General features: G+C 37.3%; 1 protein-coding gene across 1 annotated transcript in view; it reads left to right on the top strand.

Annotated features, from left to right (window-relative positions):
* Nucleotides 1–20102, top strand: part of RAPH1 (Ras association (RalGDS/AF-6) and pleckstrin homology domains 1) — a 93295-nt gene that overhangs the window by 29889 nt on the left and 43304 nt on the right. Inside the window, exons 2-4 of the mRNA XM_085299548.1 lie at nucleotides 11743–11862; nucleotides 14790–14895; nucleotides 15785–16293. Of these exons, the coding sequence (XP_085155674.1) occupies nucleotides 11743–11862; nucleotides 14790–14895; nucleotides 15785–16293 (735 nt within the window). The remainder of the gene's footprint in view (nucleotides 1–11742; nucleotides 11863–14789; nucleotides 14896–15784; nucleotides 16294–20102) is intronic.

Here is a 20102-nt window from a genome sequence, read left to right as displayed (position 1 = left end):
CTCTTTTCTCCAGGCCTTAGGATATGTACACTTCTGGATCTCTCTGTTTATCCTCTTCCTTTGGGTACCCTGGGGACAACAGGATTGCTTGCATTGCCCTTAGAGTTCTCATATCATTGCAGCTGTGTATTAGGATAATAACTAGAACTGAACATTATGCTTCAGGATTTCAGTGAACTGCGTGCTGAGATCAGGAGTAGTTGTCTTCTCCCTCTGCTGCTGCCTGTCTTTCCCTTGCCTCTCTCGTTTCTCAATTAATGACATACTGGGGGAGGTATATGTTTTTCTGAAATGTTTGGCCACAACTAGAGTTACCAGTGGTCTGAGGCAGAGTAGGGAAATCTCTTTTTTAGAAGCCTGCGCAGGATACCTTACTGTATATTCAAATTAGTGGCAAGAGCGGGCTGAAGTCTGTTCAACCTCTCTCTGCCAAGGCAGACTGGCAAGAAATGTCTGAGGCCTTTTTCCTTCCTTTCCAATATGGACCATGGCACACTTCTTAGGGGCATCTGGAATTTATTTTGTTAAATAATTTTTCATCTATTGTAGAAGCTCCATCAGCCTTCAGCATCTCTGCTGTTCTCACTGTGCTTGTCACTGTATCTGAGCAAAGTTAATAGTCTGCAACGTACAGGCAGTGTGATCTTAAGGATTTTTAGGAAGCTTCTGGAAGAAAAACTCAGAGCTGGAATAGAAGGGCTTGTGAGTCGCTCATGTTTTTTTCATTGTATAAGAAGGATCCTTTTTAATGATTACTTAGTCAAGGAAAACTTGCCATCTATCTAGAAACCTTTAAGATTGACCGAGTTGTATATTTATGCTTTCAAACACTGTTGTTAGCATGTTCAAAGTATGTTGACTGGAGTCAAGTATAACTAATCCACTTTYATAAGCCTCGAGTTTGTTGATTCTCAAATTGTATAATAAAGCTTAGCTTGACTAGGAAACCTCTTCTGCATTTCTATCTTTTCCCAAGGTTGCCACCGCTCTAAGGTGCTTTTGTTTCAGTTATAATACAATATGCATCCTGTGCCTGCTTCTCATTAATTTTTTTTTTTTTTTTTTTTAAAGATTTGAGTTATTTAAAAATTTTAACTCACAGATTGCAGCCACATACCATTCTGGAAGTCATTGCTAAGTAAGATTGTATTTTCTTTTTGAATTAAACTTTTTACCTCTTTTTCTGCATCTGCTTGTTACTGGTTGTTAATCTTTTTGAACATGATGTTCCAAAGCTAAAACTGACCAGAAAAAGAGGCTACAATAGTGTGTGGCTTTTTTTACAATTATATAATGAAGATTCTGGAAAATCTGAGCTAATATATTTTGTAAATACATATGTTTGCCTATTGAAGGTAGGCTATACTTTAATATATATTATTAAAATATATATTTTCACAACCTCATTCTCTTTTYGTACTGAAAATTCTGACAAATTGGTGACACTAAGATGTTGGCTTTTACAGTTACGAGGGATGTTCTTTTAGAAAACACCTGTATTTCTACCCTGCTCTTAATTAAGTTTATTCAAAAATATTTTTAAAGGCAACTTCTRTTTTTATGATCTCTGTCTTAGCAGTATTTCAAAAGTGTATTCAGGTTGTCTTCATAAAGGGTCTACTGTGAGATYTAATGCAATCTAAGATGCTCTTCTTATGGGAATTAAATTAATATCCACTAGGGTTCTCTGGCTGGAATCTCGGTTCAGGAAATTGAAGGCAGTGATTGATAAAGCTCTTTCTTTTCAAGGGAGCATCTGTTTGGCTAGATGAGAGACAGGCGCTGAAAAATACTGGGTGGAATAAGGGTTTTACTGTGTGCCTTTTCTGTAGAGCAAATTTCAGATGCAATTAAGACAGTTAGATCCTTCAGTAAAACTCTCAGTATTTTGGTGTCCTCTCTCTTTTACAAAGAAAGATCCTTTAAATATGTTTTGGTGTACAAGGGGTCACCTTATGGAAGCTAACTTAAAGTTTCAAGCTGCAGGAAGCAGCCCTGTGGAACAGCCTTAGGATAGGCTTTGGCTTGATTCACCTTGCATTTTACCTTTCTTTTCAAGCTTTTGAACAAAGAAGGAGGGGGATATTTTTTAGGGTTTTTTGCTGTGGCGTATGCATGGCATTTCCTCCTGTTGGTTGGAAATCAAGAGGATGAAGTAAACATTCTAGCATCTTTTGGTTTGTTTATTTCAGGAAATTGGTGGGTGCTTGTGTAAACTGAAGTTAAAGGGAAAGCACAAGTTCTGATCAAATACAAAAGGAGTCAGTAGTTGTGATGGAGTTGAATCTGGGGATATTTTTGTGTGTGTGTGTGTATATATATATGTGTATGTGTGTGTGTGTATATATATGTATATGTTTTTTTGGTCACTAACCAAAAAGAAAACTTTGTTCTTTCGTATTTGTATCCTTTGTGGGAAGGCTGTGTTGTCTTGCTCCTGCAAACACGTTGTCTGCTTCAGCTTAAAGCTTTGGTGGCGGATCTGTGAAAGCTATGTGATGTTTTCCTGGGTAGAATCTCTGGGGTAGTTGTTGAACAGTCTTTTTTTAATCTGAAAGGCATAATAGCTTTCTCATAAACACCACTGCATTTTAGAAAACTTGTATTTACAGTACACAGCACTGACATATTTTGGGGGGTTCCACTAATAGTGAGACAGTTTGTTTTGATGTCTCAGTTTGATTTTGAATGAGACATTTTTCTTCAATTGCCTTTTCAACCCCTTATTTCACTAATAGTTGCTGAAATTCAGATAAGCTATGTGTTGCTACAAAATTTTATTCTAAGCTGATAGATAATCTAAATAAAAAGATTTCTTAAAGGGTTAGTGAAGGTGGTGTTTTTTGACTGGGCTTGAACACAAACAGCTAGAGGCAATGGCAAGTTCTTCTGTTTTTAAACTCTTGTGCAGGCATGTGTTTAATTTCAGGAGTGGTGCTAAAAATCATGCTGTATATATTTCACTGAATAATTGTCACTTTCAACAGCTTTTAATTGATCTCTTATTGAAACTGTAACCTCCATTTCCAGACAATAAGGATTTCTTTCTATGATTTCGAAGATACATTCTTGCTTATTGCACAGACTGAGTAAAGGAGGAAAGAATACGGGGTGTCCATTTTTGCATCTCCCAAGTAAACCTGAAGATAAGGCCTTGCAGCAAAGATGACTGATTTTCATACTTGCTGGATTTCTGCAGTCCAGAGCAGCTGCTTGATGAAGTGAAAGACTTGAAAATGAAGTATGTTCCAAATGCACATTGCTTTTTAAACTTAAAGCTTTTTGTAATGTATTTGTCTTTCCTCTCCCAGCTGCCTTGAATAATTGTCTCGTACATTTTATGTTCTACTCATGACTTCCTGCCTGTCAAGAACAGGATTTATTTTAATTTTGAACAAAATCTCAAATCATCCTCATGAACTTATTGAGAACTCAGTGTAAACTTTTCCATTCTTTCCTTTTTGCCAATCCTATTTCCAGATAGCTACTAATTATTGAAGAAGTAAGTAAGGAATGAAATAAAATCGGCTTTCCAAAGTAATGCTTGCTTTCTTGCTTCCTTGGTAGTTAGGATGCAATTGAGTTTGACAGGGCAGATCAACTGAACTGTGGCAGATAGTGTTGGCTGAAAACAAATCATCTTTAATGAGATGAGGGGGGGAAAAAAAAAAAAAAAAAAAAAAGGCGACCAAGTACTGAAATATATTAATAGCTACAAATGCTTTACAAATCCTAATTAAACCTCTTATTTGATCCTACACTGGGGAAAGTAGAGAGGGCTCTGAAGGACCTCATGAGGGCACACACAGTACTTCTGAGTGTGTGATTCTTTTCATATGTGCAAAACGTAGATTCAGTATTTTTCCATTTTAAAGCAGCCCTGCATAAATAGGCTTGTGTGTTTAATTGGCATAAATAAGTTCATGGACATTTAGTTTTTTTTTCTTTTTTTTTTTAAAAAAAAAAGTGACAACAGATACTGTCTTTGTATAATACATGAAAGCAGAATTTAACTATTAAAATTGATGCCTGAATAATTGCAGAAACATATGAGGTTTTTGGTTGTAAGAGGTCTTCTAGCTTTTATCAAAGTGGCCAGAACTTTTTTCCTTGTCAGACTTTCCATGTGTGTTCACCGTGTTGTGTGAGGACAAGCCTGGAAAACTGTTGCCTGAAGCATGATTAAAAAAAGAACAGCAAAACTTAAAGTTGACTCAAAATAGTAGATTGAAAGAACTTTGCTTGGTATAAGATATTTTATTGGGATGTTTTGAATTTGAATTCTCTGGCTGACAGATCTTGTGGATCAGTGTTTGAATTGGTGAGAGGCGTTGGAATGTCTGTGTGCTATAGGACCTTCGGGTTGTATTCAGCAGCACCTATGCTAGTTGAAGCTTTAAAAAAAAAAAAAAAAAAGCTCTTTTGTTCAGGTTTTCCTCTAGATTACACTTAATGCGAATTGGGTCATAGGAGTCTGGATGACACACAAAGAATTTCCCACAACTTTCTAATCCTAATCCACATCTGTTTTCAAGAGAAGTTAATTTCATAATGTTTTATATTTATTAAGAAGAAACTTGGAACTACTAAAACAAATGATCCACAATGTATTGCTGGCATTATTGTGTGTTGCAGTATTAAGTTCAAGGGAGAGRTATTAGTATCAGTTACAGAATGAGAACTGTTTCAACTAAAAGGCATGATGGATTCATTTTGGTCTCTTTTACATGAGCAGGATATTAATATAAAAAGTAAACTATCCATGTAAACTATCCATGTGCTCAAACTAGCTTTCATTGTTTACCAGAACGTCAAGCAAATGTGTAGAAAGCTGGATGTGAATTTTGAATTTATTTTATGAAAGCATTTCAGTTATTTTTCTCTCTTTAAAAGTACCCCGTCAGTCCCAATTTCATTAACTGCACAACTTTAACATGTGTTTAAGCAATCAGGTGAATGAGTATTGCAGGTGAATAYTGCACTAGAATTTTACTTGTGTGTGTGCGTGTGCACCATGCCTGTGTGCTGATACTCTACATTACAATATTATTCTGTGGTGTACAGAAATGGACACAGGCATGGTTACAGATGAATGATCCCAAATAAACAGAAATAGAGCTCTGATTTCCAGAAATGGTATGCAGTCTGTTTAAGTTCACAAGACCTGATTCTTCTTTTTTTTTCTTTTCTTTTTTTCTTTTTAAAGTAGAAACGCAGTTACTTGTTCAGATGTTTTGATTCATGTATGGTCTGCCGCCTCCCCATAACAATGTATAGTTGCTTAGGAGCAAAATCCATAGTTCTGTAACAAGCACGAACTTGTACAAGGCTATGTTTAAATAAGAAAAGGTAGGAGTGGAAAAAAGTTAGTTACCTGAAAGAGAGATGGTCTATTTTAATCCTTGTTTTTTATGCTGTCAGTCTTTGAACATACTTAAGCATCTCTAGCTTAAAATGGTTAATACAGCATCTCTAATGTATTCTGTTGCCCTTTGAACCTGAGTTTAATTGAGCTCTTCTAATTTTGTTTCTTTAAAAATCTTCCTGTCATTTGATAAGTGCAGCATAGACAAATCCCATAGTCTGATTCTTTTACAACTATTTCACTATTACCTATTTTTGATTATAAAGGAATATTTTATTATAATGAATTTTCCTGTTGCCTTCAATAGGACCATTTTAGGGTACAATTACTATCTGAAAGTGCAAGTCTACTGAATGGGAATCTAAGTGAAAGATGCTTTTATGTTTGCTTTTGATTAAAACTCACCTCTGTYGAAAGATCAGTCATTGTTTTTCCTTGATTGCAGTTTGTTAGCGTCAGAATTCTTAAATGAGAGCTCTTTAAAAATGTCAAAATGCTTAATTTGTTTTTGGGCTTTCATCTTTACTTTTTTTTTTTTTTTTAAATCATATCATCTCAGGTTAAGAACCGACGTGAAAGAGTAAATGTTTCTTCTGTTTTACTAAATGATAAAGAATGTCTTTTTCTTTTTTTTTTCTCTTTACCATGTATTTAAAATGCTAGATCATGATGAAATGTGCAACTGTCAACTTCTAATGAAAGCCTCAGTTTTTACATAAAATCATAGTAGAATACTGCATTTCTTGCTTCTAAATGTGAACAAACCTAGTGAACTGTTCTGGAAACTAGACAGTTTACATATGGCAAATTATGTGTCTGCCTCTTTAAATAACATTTCAGACAGGTAAAGGTGGCTAATATAGCCCATAGTGGGTAATGCTGGAAGGTTTACTTGGGTAAAAGACTGCACCATGTTGGGACCTTGTTAGGTATTTCATTTTATCTAGGTATCCCATAATGACAACTCTAAATCTTTATGAGAAAGCGGAAGGGTGAAATTTAGATGTTTTTTATAGACTATAACTTCCTCATATGTTACCCTTGCTTTTCTGGGAAAATGAGAGCCCCAGTGTCGCTACTCAAAATGCTCATTGAAAGGGAGCTTGATATTTGCAGCTTACCATCATCTCAGTATCTCATCTGTTCTCATTTGGGTCCCTATTTGATGTGAGGGCAAAAAAAGATGAATGGAAGATTAAAATTGGAAAGAAACAAGATCCGATCATGTTTATTGTGACTGATTTTGATGAGTCTTACTGAGATACAAATATATGAATGCTTAAGATTAGAATTACTGTAGTTTAAGAAAACTATCTTTAATCATTGTGTTCCTTGGGCAAGGGTTCTTGGAGGAGCAATATTCATGCCTTTAAAGAGGCTCATCTGATAAGTTGTCAGTGGTGTTTTACTCTGAAATTGGATATGAATTGGAATCAACATTGCTACTTAGAGCCTGAATTAAAGGATTGAAATTTTTGAAAATTTCTTGTGACCATAGTTATGCAGATGTCTTGAGTGCAAGACCAGAGTCACTATCCATATTTAGAAGAGCGAATGGCCAGCAGTTTTGGCCAGCAAGACCACATTAGAGTGCCTTGCTATGCCCTACATGGGATACAACCAGAACAGTCACGTTCTTGGAAGACAGGTGCTTGCTGTATAGGGGAGGACAGGTTAGGGTTTTTCCTACTCAGTATGACCATCTGATGGTGAGTCTGCATTGTGCTTTTTCCGATCTGATTGCTTTATCTTTACTGAGTCCATTCAGTTTGTTTTTCCTCCGAGCTTCGTTGGACAAGACAAGGCCCAAGTGAGCATCTTTAACTGGAATTTCAGTGGGTCCATTTAAAACGTAATTCCAAGTTGTAGGTGGCTCAAAATCTGAATGCTGCTTGTTTTCATTAAGTTCTGTTGTGACGTTTGCTTGAACTAAATAGGAGGGGAAGTGTTGAAAAATGACATGCTGGAATCTTAAAACTGGTTTGGCAGCTCACCTCGTATGAGCTAAATAGAAGCAGCAGCTACTGAAATTCTGATAACTCGCAAATGCTTGTGGTATGTAAATTGTTTTATAGTGTGAGGCTAAAGCAGTTATTTCRTTCTCCTTTTCTCATATTGAACTTGGTTCTTAATGACTTTCCTTTGAAAAAAGGAGAAGGCTTTTAAACACTACCATTCTTTCTCTATTTTATAAATAAAAATGCAATATCCTTGGAAAGGTGTGATAACTCCCAGTTAGGTCATAATTTTGCTGAAGTATTGTGCCTGTCTGCTGCATTCAACAACAATGAAGAAAAATGTTTATAAAAATGGAAGTTTAACTTTTTAATTGGAAGGTACAGTCCTTTTGAGCTGCTGCTGTTTTGAGCTCGGCGGGCAAAAGGATTGATACTGTTATCTGAACAATTTGTCTCTGCAGTGATTTGTTGAATTTGTCATTTCTGGGTGCTGGGACATCTCCTTCCAGTAGTGGAGCTTGTGCTAAGAGATCCTTTTTACAGCACTAGCAAGTTAATATTAGCTGTTTCTTAAGCGAGACACTATGCTCTCAGTGTGCCTTTTGCAAGCAAACGTTGACAGGCTTATAGGAAATGCAGCTGACGTTAGGAAGCTTGGGTGGGGACTACAAGGAGCTGGCAAGTACTTCAGGGTTTACTGCCAGGCTTGCTGACACAACAGTACTTTACTTGTAAAAGTTTTCTTTAGGCTACTAATTCCGTCTTCAAAGTAACTGGAACTAATGTAGTGCCTCTGAAGCCAAGTTAAAATAGCTAAAGCAACAGTTTACGGGGAATTTAGAATGCTAATTTCTTTCCACAGTTCAGATTTTCAGAAATGTTTAGTAATAAGAATGAGGTTCTCCCTTCCTGAAAGGGTACATTATGGACAGAGCTGAAGAATGAATGCACTGTAAAAATCAAGTCCCATCTAAATGTGGAGGTGGTGGCAAAACTTGCTCAAGGAGGGAAAAGCTAGCTGCATAAAACCGCTGTAAATATCAGTTACGGACTATATTATATCATAATTTCCCTTTACTTGATTCACCAACTTACAATCGTATTTCCTAAGGTAGATTGTTAATAGCTTCCCTTAACCTTCAAATAAAAATTCTTAGCTTGGAGTTTAGACATTGAGAAATGCTAGACATTTAGACTCTAGACATTGAGCAATGCTATTGTCAAATGGGAACAGATAAAAAAGATATACAAGTTGTAAAGCTTATTCAGTTACTGTAGTTCAGGTTGAATATGTCACTTTAAGTATAATGTGCTCGTCTTGAGTTTACAGTATTTCTCCATAAAAGCCTACGGAGTAGTAAAGCAAAGCTTTTGAAGGAGCTTGGAAGTGGAATCCAGCTTCTATTTGTATTGGAGCAGTTTAGGTAGAGTATGAGTTGCTGTAACCCTGCTGTTTCCACTTCTGTATGTGGGAGGGCTTTCAGGTGACATCACAGGGAGATGAATATAGGAAAAAATAGGTATATTTAACTTTCAAAGTACAAAAAATGGGGCATTGATATTTTTGGATTTCAACATCACCCTTAGATTTTTTGGGAAGAGGGCTTCCTTCCCAGTCTTGGAGTGCTGGAATTATTTGAAGGAACTCCAAATAAGTGTTGGAAGGAATGAGATTCAGGAGGTAAACTTAATCTGTTTAGTATCTGCTCAAGTGCAGTATGACATATTTTGTTAGTTTTGATATTGTCGCCCCATTAAGGTAAGCAGGTGTGTTCTACACTGGCACAAAAAGAAAATCTCCATAGGAGGTGGGTGCTGCTTTGCCTACAGCAACTGGATGGTGACATTGGCTCTAGGCTTGTGCTGAATGCAAAATCATAGATTAGCTTTTGAGTTTCCAATTCCTTGATTATTGCATCAAGSTAAAGTAAAATGCAAACAAAATGTCAATAGAAGTAGAGTATTTTTAAGTTGTGTGTGGGAGGGTTGGGTAAACTGTTCTTATGAATAGTTTAAAACTGATTGAACAATTTTTCTATTTGAGATCACCATTATCTTTGGCAGCATCTCTCATCAGTTCAAGTCTACAGCTCTGTGAATTATGCTTTCTCCTTGTTTATCTTGCAGGCCAAGATTTCTGTTTTCCTAAGGACTGGCATTAGGAAGTTTGCTGTAAAANAAAAAAAAAAAAAAAAAAAAAAAAAAAAAAAAAAAAAAAAAAAAAAGGTGGTGCTTTTCAAACAGTAGGTAGCAAATTACTATATATTCTATGACTTGGCCAAACTGTGTGGCACATTGTGGCACATCTGTGTAGCTCCTGGTAGAGATTTAGTCTCACTTCTCCCTGGACAGTCCATAAGAGATCTCTTGGGTTTATTCTTCTGTAGTATCTTATCACTCTTATATCATTACCTAGGTGGGTTTCCCCATCATATGTTTAAACTCTTCTGGAAATTTTCATTCCAAATAGATCCTGGATATAACACTGTGGACGTACCCAGAAAGGCTTGTGTGTTGTAGCCCGTAGAAGGAACTTGAACATGTTTCAGGGGAAAGAGAAGCAGAAAAATAGCAAGTGGATTTAAATTCTAAAGAAGCTCATTACATTGTCTCTGATTGACTATCACGTGTTAGGGAGATTTCCAAAGTTTTCTGAGCCTTACCCCATCCTCCTTTTTTAAAATAAACTGATCTTGATAGCTATAGTGTCTGAATGCGAAAGGAATACTACCCAAATTTCTGTTGTCCAAATTAATATAATATTTACATTGAGAGACTATGAACTATACTTACATATTGAACAGAAGTAACCAAAGAATAAGTGTTTTGAAGTTTGAAGTGCTTATTTAACAAAAGATTAATTCTGTTAAAACTTTGGACATGATAACTAGCAACCTTTGGAGAATGTTAAATCTTTATCAATCAGATTCTTTTAAACGAAGGATGAAGGAAGGCCCAATAGCTGTGGTGGTTTCCCTTTGCTTCCAAGGAAGGATTTCTTTTTTCGGGGGAAAAATATTGCAGTATCACTGAAATGACCTGGAGAGCATCCAAGATTTAAACTGTCTAACAGGATGTATTGCTGGCATTCTCTGGCCTGTTTAAGCATTTCTGTTTACAAATGCGTAGAGTCAGCTATTTGCAGTGCAGTGAGACTGCACTTCCTGTGGGTTAAATGGTGTTGCTTAACTGTGGTCAGCTGAATTCCTTGGACAACTTTTTTTTTTTTTTTTTTTTTGTAATGGAAAGCCTGTTGTTGATGGTGAATGCATGTGCACAGATTGGCATGAATTGATTTCAGATGAAATATTAAATATTGTACACTCTATTCTTTAGCCGCTTCTGTGCAGTTCTGACAAAAGCAGCTGCAGGAATGGCTGCTTAATTATTCATTACAGCTTTCACACTTGCTCTTTACACATAAGCATTCCAACAAATTTCCTATGCATTTTTTCTCAAGTCCTTTGCCTCACTCACTTTGCAGACCAGTTCCAATGCTTCCTAACTTAAAACTGCTTAACTTTTTTGTGTATTAAGGTTACAGATATACTTGCTCTCTCTTGGCAATTTTGCTTGTGTAACAATGTATCTGCTCTTTATTTTCTCTACAGGTTGATTCTCATACATTTAAGTTTTATTACTGCATGGCGTGTCATTACCAGCAGTAATTTTCAACTTATGTATGGTGTGAAGCACCTACTGCCTTTTGCCCGTTCACTTCTTCACTGTAGGCTTTCTGCTTTGCTTCTCAAGGGAGCAGCTTCCCCTTCTACTTCCTCCCCCCCCCACAGTTATTCCTGAATATTGATTTTTTTTTTCAGTCGGTTCACTGTTATTATTATTTTAGAATGAATGCTGTTCTGTGTGAATTCTTACTGCTTCTGCCAAATTCTAGACTTGAGTATGTGTATTTCAATGTCAGTCACTTCAGTTAATAAATAGGACTTACTGTAATGCAGGGCTGATAAGAGTTGCAGGGCTGATGAGAACTGTAGTGTTTTTATCACACCTGAAACAGCTTTTCCTGTATGAGAAGACAAAGCTGGCTAGTAAGTGCCTGAAGAAGATAGAATAGGTTGTACACTCATTTTCAGCAATTTAGAATGTGAACATGTTTTCAGTTGATTTCTACTACTAAACAAATGTAATAAAATACTTTTAAGATGTAATACTGCATAGATTTCAGTGACTTTCTAGTCATAATATTTCAGATCTAAGCTGCTTTGCAGTAAGCTCTTCCTATGCCCAACAGTACTAGCATTTTCCTCTGAAGAATGTCAACTTATAGACAGAGATACGGTTTCTTTGGAACTTTTTTCAGGAATGTAGTAGCTGGCACCAGTTTTCTTAAACACTTGTGTAATTTAACTTGACTATTGCTGCTTTTTTTTTTTTTTTTTTTTTTTTTNTTTTTTCCAGATGGAGCAATTATCAGATGAAGAACTTGACCATGGTGCAGAAGAAGATAGTGATAAGGAAGATCAGGATCTGGACAAGATGTTTGGGGCCTGGCTGGGAGAACTGGACAAACTCACACAGGTTAGAAAGGCTTTGAATAGCTCACTGAATAATTCTGTATAAATATTAGATATTTTAGTTTTAGCTGGATGTTAACTGTGTTAGTCTCARTGAGGATTCCATTAGAAGATAAAACACTTCAGATGTGTAGAAATTAAAGCTTTTAACTATGGTGCTTGTCAGGACCAAGCATGCACCCCCAGGTGTCCTGCAGTGTTGTGCAAAGGCAAAAGCAGCTTTCCTCCCTCAGTTGCTTACCACTGCCACTTGCAGTAAGGCAGACTCTAGCATATAACCAGCAAAGTACTCTTTAAAGGCTTCTAAATGAGTTGCTTTTTCCCATGTCAAAGTGGTTAAATTTGTTTTTCAGCAGCTTGCTAATCTGAACTTTCTGAAAGGATATGATCCCTTCTGACAGCTACAGATCTGGTACTTTGTCCTTGTGTATATAAAGTAACACTGACTTTAGCAGGATAGAGGTAGGCTGCATATCCAAACAAACAGTTGGAGATTGTCCAAGTACAAAAGCGTTGAGTTTCTTTGTTTCACCTGAACAACAATAAGGAGCAAGAAATCGTGCATGTTGCCACTGATGATATTGTTAAGGCCTGCAGTACCTTCTGGAGGATTCACCGTTATTCCGGAGTACTTTTCCTGCATCAGAAAAGCAGCTGATAAAACATCTTTTCTTGGCATTTCCTTCTTCCTGGTGCTTTTCCTTTTCTTCGCAAGTAGATCCTGCATTTTGTATTATATGCCAGATGCCTGGGGCTATAGGCCATTTCACTGTGACTGCCTGCTGTGGTTTTATTGGCTATGGGAGCTAGCCCCCCTGAATAGTTTACTTCATCTTAATCTTCTTTGTCTTACACGCTTTAGAGAAGGTATGGTGTCTCAAGTTTCAATAAAGCTAGAGAGGAAGAGGCTTTTGTCATCATTTCTGTATCCTGTAAGTTTGGGGAAAAAGAAGGAATCTTTATCTTATCCAAAGGAAAATTTGGGGAGGGGAAATTGAGCTAATCATATGACAGCATTTCAAATTTGATCTTATCTCTATTATTTGTATCTTCTGGTTAAAGTCTCTGCCTGCAAGATCTACACTTCAGTAGCATATCAAAATAAGGGAAAAGAATTTTTGTTCAACTTGTGTGTGCAGTACAGTGAAAACTACTGCCTTTTCAGATGAATGGAAGACAACATGAAAAAAATCCACGTATCGTAATTGTAATTTTTTTTAAACTCACTACAGAAGATTTTTTTAAGGCCCAGTGGGACCTTTTGAAGGCATAGGCAGTGTTAAGTATCTTTAATGAGGACCTTCACAGGAGAGCACAATGAGGAATTGATTTTGGACCCTTTGTTCTGTGTTCCATTTTAGACAGATCTGAGCAGCCTAGAAATGTGAGCATACTTTACTGGGGCTTATAGCTATATTGTAATAGATAGACTTTTTGATGTCTGACTCTGTTTTGATCCATGCAAAGCGTATAAAGCATACTGGCAGAGTTGGTGCATCCACGTTTGTTCTTTCTCACTTTCGTGCTGCTGTGCAACAGTCTGCAACACAGCTCCGCATTTGCATTTCTGTCTTCTGCAACTACTGGAAGTGACATTTACCCCAAAACTTTGAATGACCTCGTGTAGTCGTATATGAACCACTTAACCCAGTTATATCTCAGCGGTTTGTTTGTTTTTGTGTTTGGAAGGTGACCTTGCCTTGGTGCAGCTGAAGTCCCAGTAAAGGGGTGTGATTAGAGCTAATGAGATCCAAAGTGCATTCTCATGTGTAGTCACAGAGTTTGTTGCTATTTATCGGATAGAATCTTAAAAGCAGTGAGGGGAAGAGTTTTTTTGTCTTTGAATTCTGTGGACTTTAACTTCCTTTTTAGATTTCCTGTATGTTTATTTGGGGGGAATTGAAAGAACTAGATTCCTTTTTATATGAAAAAGATTTTTAAGAGACCTAAATTTTGATTATTCCTATTAAACATGGCTTTTATGAGAATCTGAGCTGAAGCATAGGAGGTCATTTTTTCTGATTTCGCTGATATGATTTATTGCTAATAAAGCGACTGGATGGTTTCATATACTGGAGTAAGAGCTGGATTTGTTTTTTCCTAGCTTATTTAAAACACTTTCAAAGCCAGATGAGGTAACAATTTTGTACTCAGACAAGCGTATCTTCAGGGGAGTTTTATCAGTACAGACACAGCGTAAATTCCACATCCTCTATAGGCCTACTGAGCCTCAGCAACTGCAAGAGTACTCCTCTCATAAGTGCTTGTCACTGCAGGGACAGTGGCACAGGACAGTCGTGTGCAGCTTTGATAGCTCCTTTTCCTCTTGTGCCCAGGATGCAGTAGCACTGGACTGTGAGCTAGCTCTGTTATGGGGAAGCTTTTGGCTGTTCAYGCTACTTCTACTGCTCAAGAAGTTACAATAGGCTGAGGTTTGCTTTCATAATTTGATGTTTTTCATGAAGTATATATGTGTTCAGGAAAACTTCAATTACAAATTTCTTTTAAGAAAAGAGAGTTCTCCACTGAATATTTTTCTACACTGGTGCTGTGAATGTGCCCATAAGCTAAAGTTTTCTTGGAAAGGTTGCCACAGTTCAAATGTGTATATACTTGGGCAGCTTACTTCAGAGAAATTGTATGTAAGGTAGTATGTAACACTACTGAAAAATATATTTAGAATATACTTCTTTCCTTTCAATTCTATGACAATAGAATGTCTTTAATATCTTTTCCTCTTTCACAGCTGAAGTTAAATCATTTTGGTATGGTGGCATATGCTTTCAGGCTAAAGGCTGAAAAAGAAAATTTGATATGCCGAGAGGTTTTTGAAAAATTTGTCTAAGAAAATTAATTTTGCATCTGTGGTGAAGGTTTGTTTGTCAAATTCCTTGTAAAACTTCATTCTAACCCTTTTCTTGCCTTTTTCAGAGTTTGGACACAGACAAGCCCGTGGCACCAGTGAAGAGATCACCTCTCCGCCAAGAAACTAATCTTGCCAACTTCTCATATCGCTTCTCCATGTACAATTTGAATGGTTTGTTGAATTATTTAGTCCCTCAAATATTAATGTAGGAAGAAAAGTTGTTTCAGCAGTGAATGAGAATATTAAGATAGTTTAATAGAACATTAAAACACACTTCTAACTGAAGTGAGAATGTGATTGCTAAAGGCATTGCTTTCTGATGKCTGAGTTGTATTAATATGTTTGACACTGAATTCTGAATTTCCCCAAACAGTATCTTTTGGAACCTGATGTCTGAGAATTGTAGTCTAGTGTTTGTGAAGAAGTAATTGTTGTGGGACCTAGTCTTATGAAAGAATGAATTGATATGTATCTGCTAAACAGGAGGAAGAGCATCTTGCTTGTGGGACAGGATGCAGGAATATAGCTCCAGAAACCTTTCATGTTAAACAGAAATCATGCTTTTTCCTTGTTTTAAAATAACTTCCTCTGGTTATAATACAGGAAGCCTTAATTTAAAGATTTGTGTGTGTATAGGATTTTTGTGGCTTTTTTTAAAGCAATGTCACATAGTTTGTGTTGCTTCAATTAAAAAATGCTTAGCCAAACACCTWCGCTTCTTTGAAAAATTGAAGGGTGATGTATACAAATGTATTTTTAGATACTTTTCACAGGACAGTGGCTTGAACTTTTCAAATGTAGTCTGAATTTTTGTAAGGTTTCTCCATCAGCAAGGGTATTAACTTGATTTTTTTTTTAATTATTCTTAGGTGGAAGTAGTAGTGCAAATATAGTTGTTTAGCAGTAAGCAAGGATTTGCAGTATAGATGAAAAAAGAAAATACAGCTTCTTTTCTTCCTCCTACCCCAACTATTGATTTTTTTTTTTTAACCACCAATTGAAGAGTTGTGCAGAGAAATTAAGTAACCCAGAGCATACTGATAACTCTTGTTCATTGCAGAAGCCCTGAATCAGGGGGAGACTGTGGATCTAGATGCCCTCATGGCTGATCTCTGTTCCATAGAGCAGGAGCTCAGCAACATTGGGTCTCATTCAGCAAACAGTGCTGCAGTGAAGCGCCTACCCACAGAAACCAAAGCTCAGAAACCACCTGCTAGTCGACCTTCTGCTAAGCACAGCAGCATGAAAGGATTATCCTCTTCATCTGGTAAGGTGACTAAACCATCACATGCCAATGTTTCTTTGGATGACATCACTGCACAGTTAGAGAAGGCCTCCTTGAGCATGGATGAGGCAGCCCAACAGTCTGTCTCAGAAGACACTAAACCTGCTCAGCACAGGAGGACAGCATCRGCTGGCACAGTGAGTGATGCTGAAGTGCATTCCATCAGCAACTCCTCCCGTTCCAGCGTAACCTCTGCAGCTTCCAGCATGGACTCCTTGGATATCGATAAGGTGACGAGACCTCAGGAGCTGGACTTGACGTCGCAAGGACAACCAGTCACTGAGGTAGAGTGTCCCTAGTTCAAGAAAGTTTTTTTTTGTTTGTTTGTTTATTTTCTTCAAACTTCATTGTTGCATCTCTCAAATGCTTGCACTCCTAGCTAAACATGTTTAATATGACAGGTTGATTAAAGATCAGAATTACAGTGACATGAACTACATGGGCTGTGGCTACTTTTATATGTTTTATCTTCCTTACACTTTAAAAAGATTCCTTACCAGTACGTACCTATTTTAAAAGGCTTTCCTCATCTTTTCTTCCTCTTGAACCATTCATGGATATTAGTGCTTTATCTTCAATGTCTTTATTCTAAGTAAGTCTTGTATATTGCATCTAATTTAAATCCAAGGAGAGTATAACTGGACAGGGGAGAAAGTGCAGTTGAATGACAAGACTACATTGCTGTTTGTACGCTTAAATGGCTGTGTGTTTCAGGTATTATGCGTGCCTATCTGGAGCTGTACCAGCAATTGGCTTCTACTTAATATCCTGGTTTTATGTTTGCTAGGGCAACATAAGAACTCTTCAAAACAATCCACAACACAGAAAAACAATTGATCCGTGATATGGCAATGGCAAATATTCATTTGGGATTTTGGTGTCTTTATAGGTGTGATCACCTGAATATTGATTAATTATCAGAGGTGAAGTGTATCAATAAAACCATAACCCCTTTGAAGAATTTTGAAAGAGCTGGAAACTTATGGGGGGAAATGGTACAGTGAATTTGAAGGATGTACACTAGAAGCTATGTTGGAGAAATGCTCCCTGAAACAGAAACCTGGCTTATTGGTCAAAAGTCAACTATACTGATATGCATGCTCTTTCTCAGTTTTCTCCTCTCCAAAGAGAAAACTGGAACAAGTTGAGCTTACTCTAATCAATAATTAACTCTTTGAATTAGCTGTGCTAAAAGTATGGCTTTATCCATGCACTGCAAAAGTAGATTTATCTGATGTAAAGACTGAATCATGTAGGCCTGTCAGTCTAATGATCAACTTAGCAAGCTCACACTTAGATTTAAATCCTTTATTTGAAATGGCAAGAATGAATGAGTGACAGTTCAGTTTCTTCTATAGAAAGTTAAAATGCAAACCTTTGCATTATTGCTGTAAGCTTAAGAGTTAGAGCTGGTCTATTACGGTCTTACTGATTATATTGTTTATTTATCATTCATATTCTCTTTTCTGTGGTATGATGAAGCTTATTTTAGTCTTCTTGATCTTTGACTGTTGTGCATGCAGATGTCCTCAGACTAAGAAGACGACTTATTTGAATTAATCTCTTCTAAAATTGAAATTTGCTATTCATTTTTAAAAATTACCAGGTATTTTCTGCAGTTGGTTTTGCAGGTCTTGGTCTCAGGTCTCAGCTTCGCTGACTTCCAGAATGGTATACATCAGTAAGATTGCCCTTCTTGTCTCCAAACTTTTCAATTCTTTGTAATGAGTAATAAGCAAACTGTCTGCTCCTCTTCAGTGACTTGATGTTGGTGAATCAGGCAGAGGTCTAGAAGTTGCTTTGTCTTTGTGGGAAGCTGATCCATATTGCTGCAAGTACATCTCAGTTGCACTGAGCCATTCATTGGCTGTGAGGCTGAGAACCCCTAAAGCTTGCAAAGAAATGCCAGAGCTAGCCCAGTAAACCAAGTGATTGCTTCGCATGAGAATGTGGCTATTGTTTCTCTGCCCAGATAAGTTGATAAGAATGATTCCTTTGAAGGAGGAAACAAGAATGTGATGGTAATTTGAGAGTTGAAATTCTGCTCTCCTCCTGAGAGCAGAATCCTCTACAGTTATTTACAGCGCTGCTTTGTTTTACTGTGCTTTGCTTGGCCTTTCTAATTTCAGTAGCCTTGAGGAAAGTGCCCAACACAGAAAACGTCCCCAAATTTACAGAATTGATATTTAACTATTCAGACTTGCATCTTTTACCTCATGGGACTTCTTACTGTGAAGCAAAAACCTCTTGTTGCTCCCTGCCCCCCACCCCCAATCACTGATGAAAAGTAAAAGGGAAAATGACGGTTGTTTGAAGTTGGTGACAGATTCTGTGGCTGTGTTTGTTCAATCAAATTCACCTTGCAAATGAGCAGAAACAATGGCTTCTTTGGGAGAATCGTTGGACACAAACAAAAGATCTTTTTTCCCCCTTTTTATTCATTTAGTGCCTGAACCTTATTGTTTAGGTTTCTATTAATCTTCATGACTAGGGTGTGAATCAAAACACATTTCCCCATTAGGGCTGAATTCTGTTCTCAGACCCACACAGTTAATTCATTGATGTTGTTCCTGGTGGAGGAAGTAGTAGGAAAAGTAGAAGTAGTCTTTGAAAACCTAGTGTCCACGTAGAGGAGGAAAAAAAAAAAAAAAAAAAACCGCAGGTGCAATTGCATTATGCAGATACTGAGAGAGAAGCTGCTACTAGGTGGCAACAGTTCTGTGTTGAGAGGTGTTCTTTCTGTATAGCGCTTTAAGATAGTGCTTTTCTCTTTGCCTATCTTTCTTGTGACTGTACTCGACGCTGCTGACCTTTAAAATCTTTCTTTGCCACTACGGCTCTTACCAAAGGATTCAGTGACTTGGCAGCTCTGCCCTTTTCACCCATCCTCTTTCTCCTCTCCAGCAGAAYAATGATTTTAAAAGATATCCTTTCTTACTCAACTTTGTTTTATTGGAATCACAAGAGGAAGAGAATAATGTTGACTAAAACTGATTGCTATTTTGATAGGAAATGCTGGTCTGGAAAAGGAATTTAAGCTTTGCTTAATTAACTTGAGTACTCTATCTGATGTAGGGAAATGCTGTAAAGGAACAGCTATGTACCGGCACACTGAAAGTATGTGTAGTGTAATATTATTTGACAGATGTTAATGACAGATGTTGAGAAGAAGCTGCAATTCCACAGGCACCAAGAAGGAGAAGATGTGCTTTCTCTTTCCTCTCTTTATTCTTTCTCTAAAGCTCTTAGCTGTGGTTTTATTGCCTCCTTTGTGCTGGCTTTGATACTCACTTAACACACCAAAACTTTCCAGTTTTATTTTGGGGCTTGTTCTTCATCAGTTGGGTGAGTTGCACAGGTACAACAGAGGGGTTTGCACATTGGAACCAGGTTATGATAAGTAGCGCGAATACATGGTTGAGAGCTGAAGTCTGGAAGGAGGGACCTAACAGGGTTATGTCCATATCAAATCTTTTTGCTTAAGCAGTTGGACAGGTAGGTACCTTAGGGTCTTTTCCCTCTTACTCATCTTAACAGTCTGTACTGCCAGAGCTTTCTAGAGTGAAGGATGCGTTCACATCATGCTGTATAGCACTTGTTTGAACAGTGTTCATCCTTAAAACGATAGGTAGCTTGTCAGCATTTACACATTTAGTTGTATAAAGTGGCATACACTTTAAATCTTTGGTTCTGCATGTCAGATACTTTATCTGAATGTAAAACTGAATGAGTAAAGATGTAGCACGAGTAACGGAAGGAGAAGTGATGACTGTATGACTAACTTGTCCCACCCTCTCTCCTTTATCCTTTTCCTCTTTCCTTCTGTTCTTCCACCACCATGAAATTGTTTCTGTATTTTCAGTGAGCTGAGTATAGGGCAATAGGAGAAGAAAATAGTGGGGACAGATTAGAGAACTGCCAGTCATACTCACGTAGCTAGTTGTGTCTGATCAATGAAAAGGTCTATTCATGGACAGTCATTGTTACCATCCTACATGTACTCAGTGAAGAGGTTGCAGATAAAATTGAAGTATGCCATCTGGTCTGGCACAATAAGAGCAGTCCCCCCAGCATGATAGAGTTCTTTACGTAT

Source organism: Rhea americana, unplaced genomic scaffold (assembly GCF_003343005.1).
Source record: "Rhea americana isolate MKP2758 unplaced genomic scaffold, rheAme1 scaffold_15, whole genome shotgun sequence".
Classification (NCBI taxonomy): domain Eukaryota; kingdom Metazoa; phylum Chordata; class Aves; order Rheiformes; family Rheidae; genus Rhea; species Rhea americana.
Note: the sequence above shows the minus strand (reverse complement) of the source record. Positions and strands in the feature narration are given on the sequence as shown.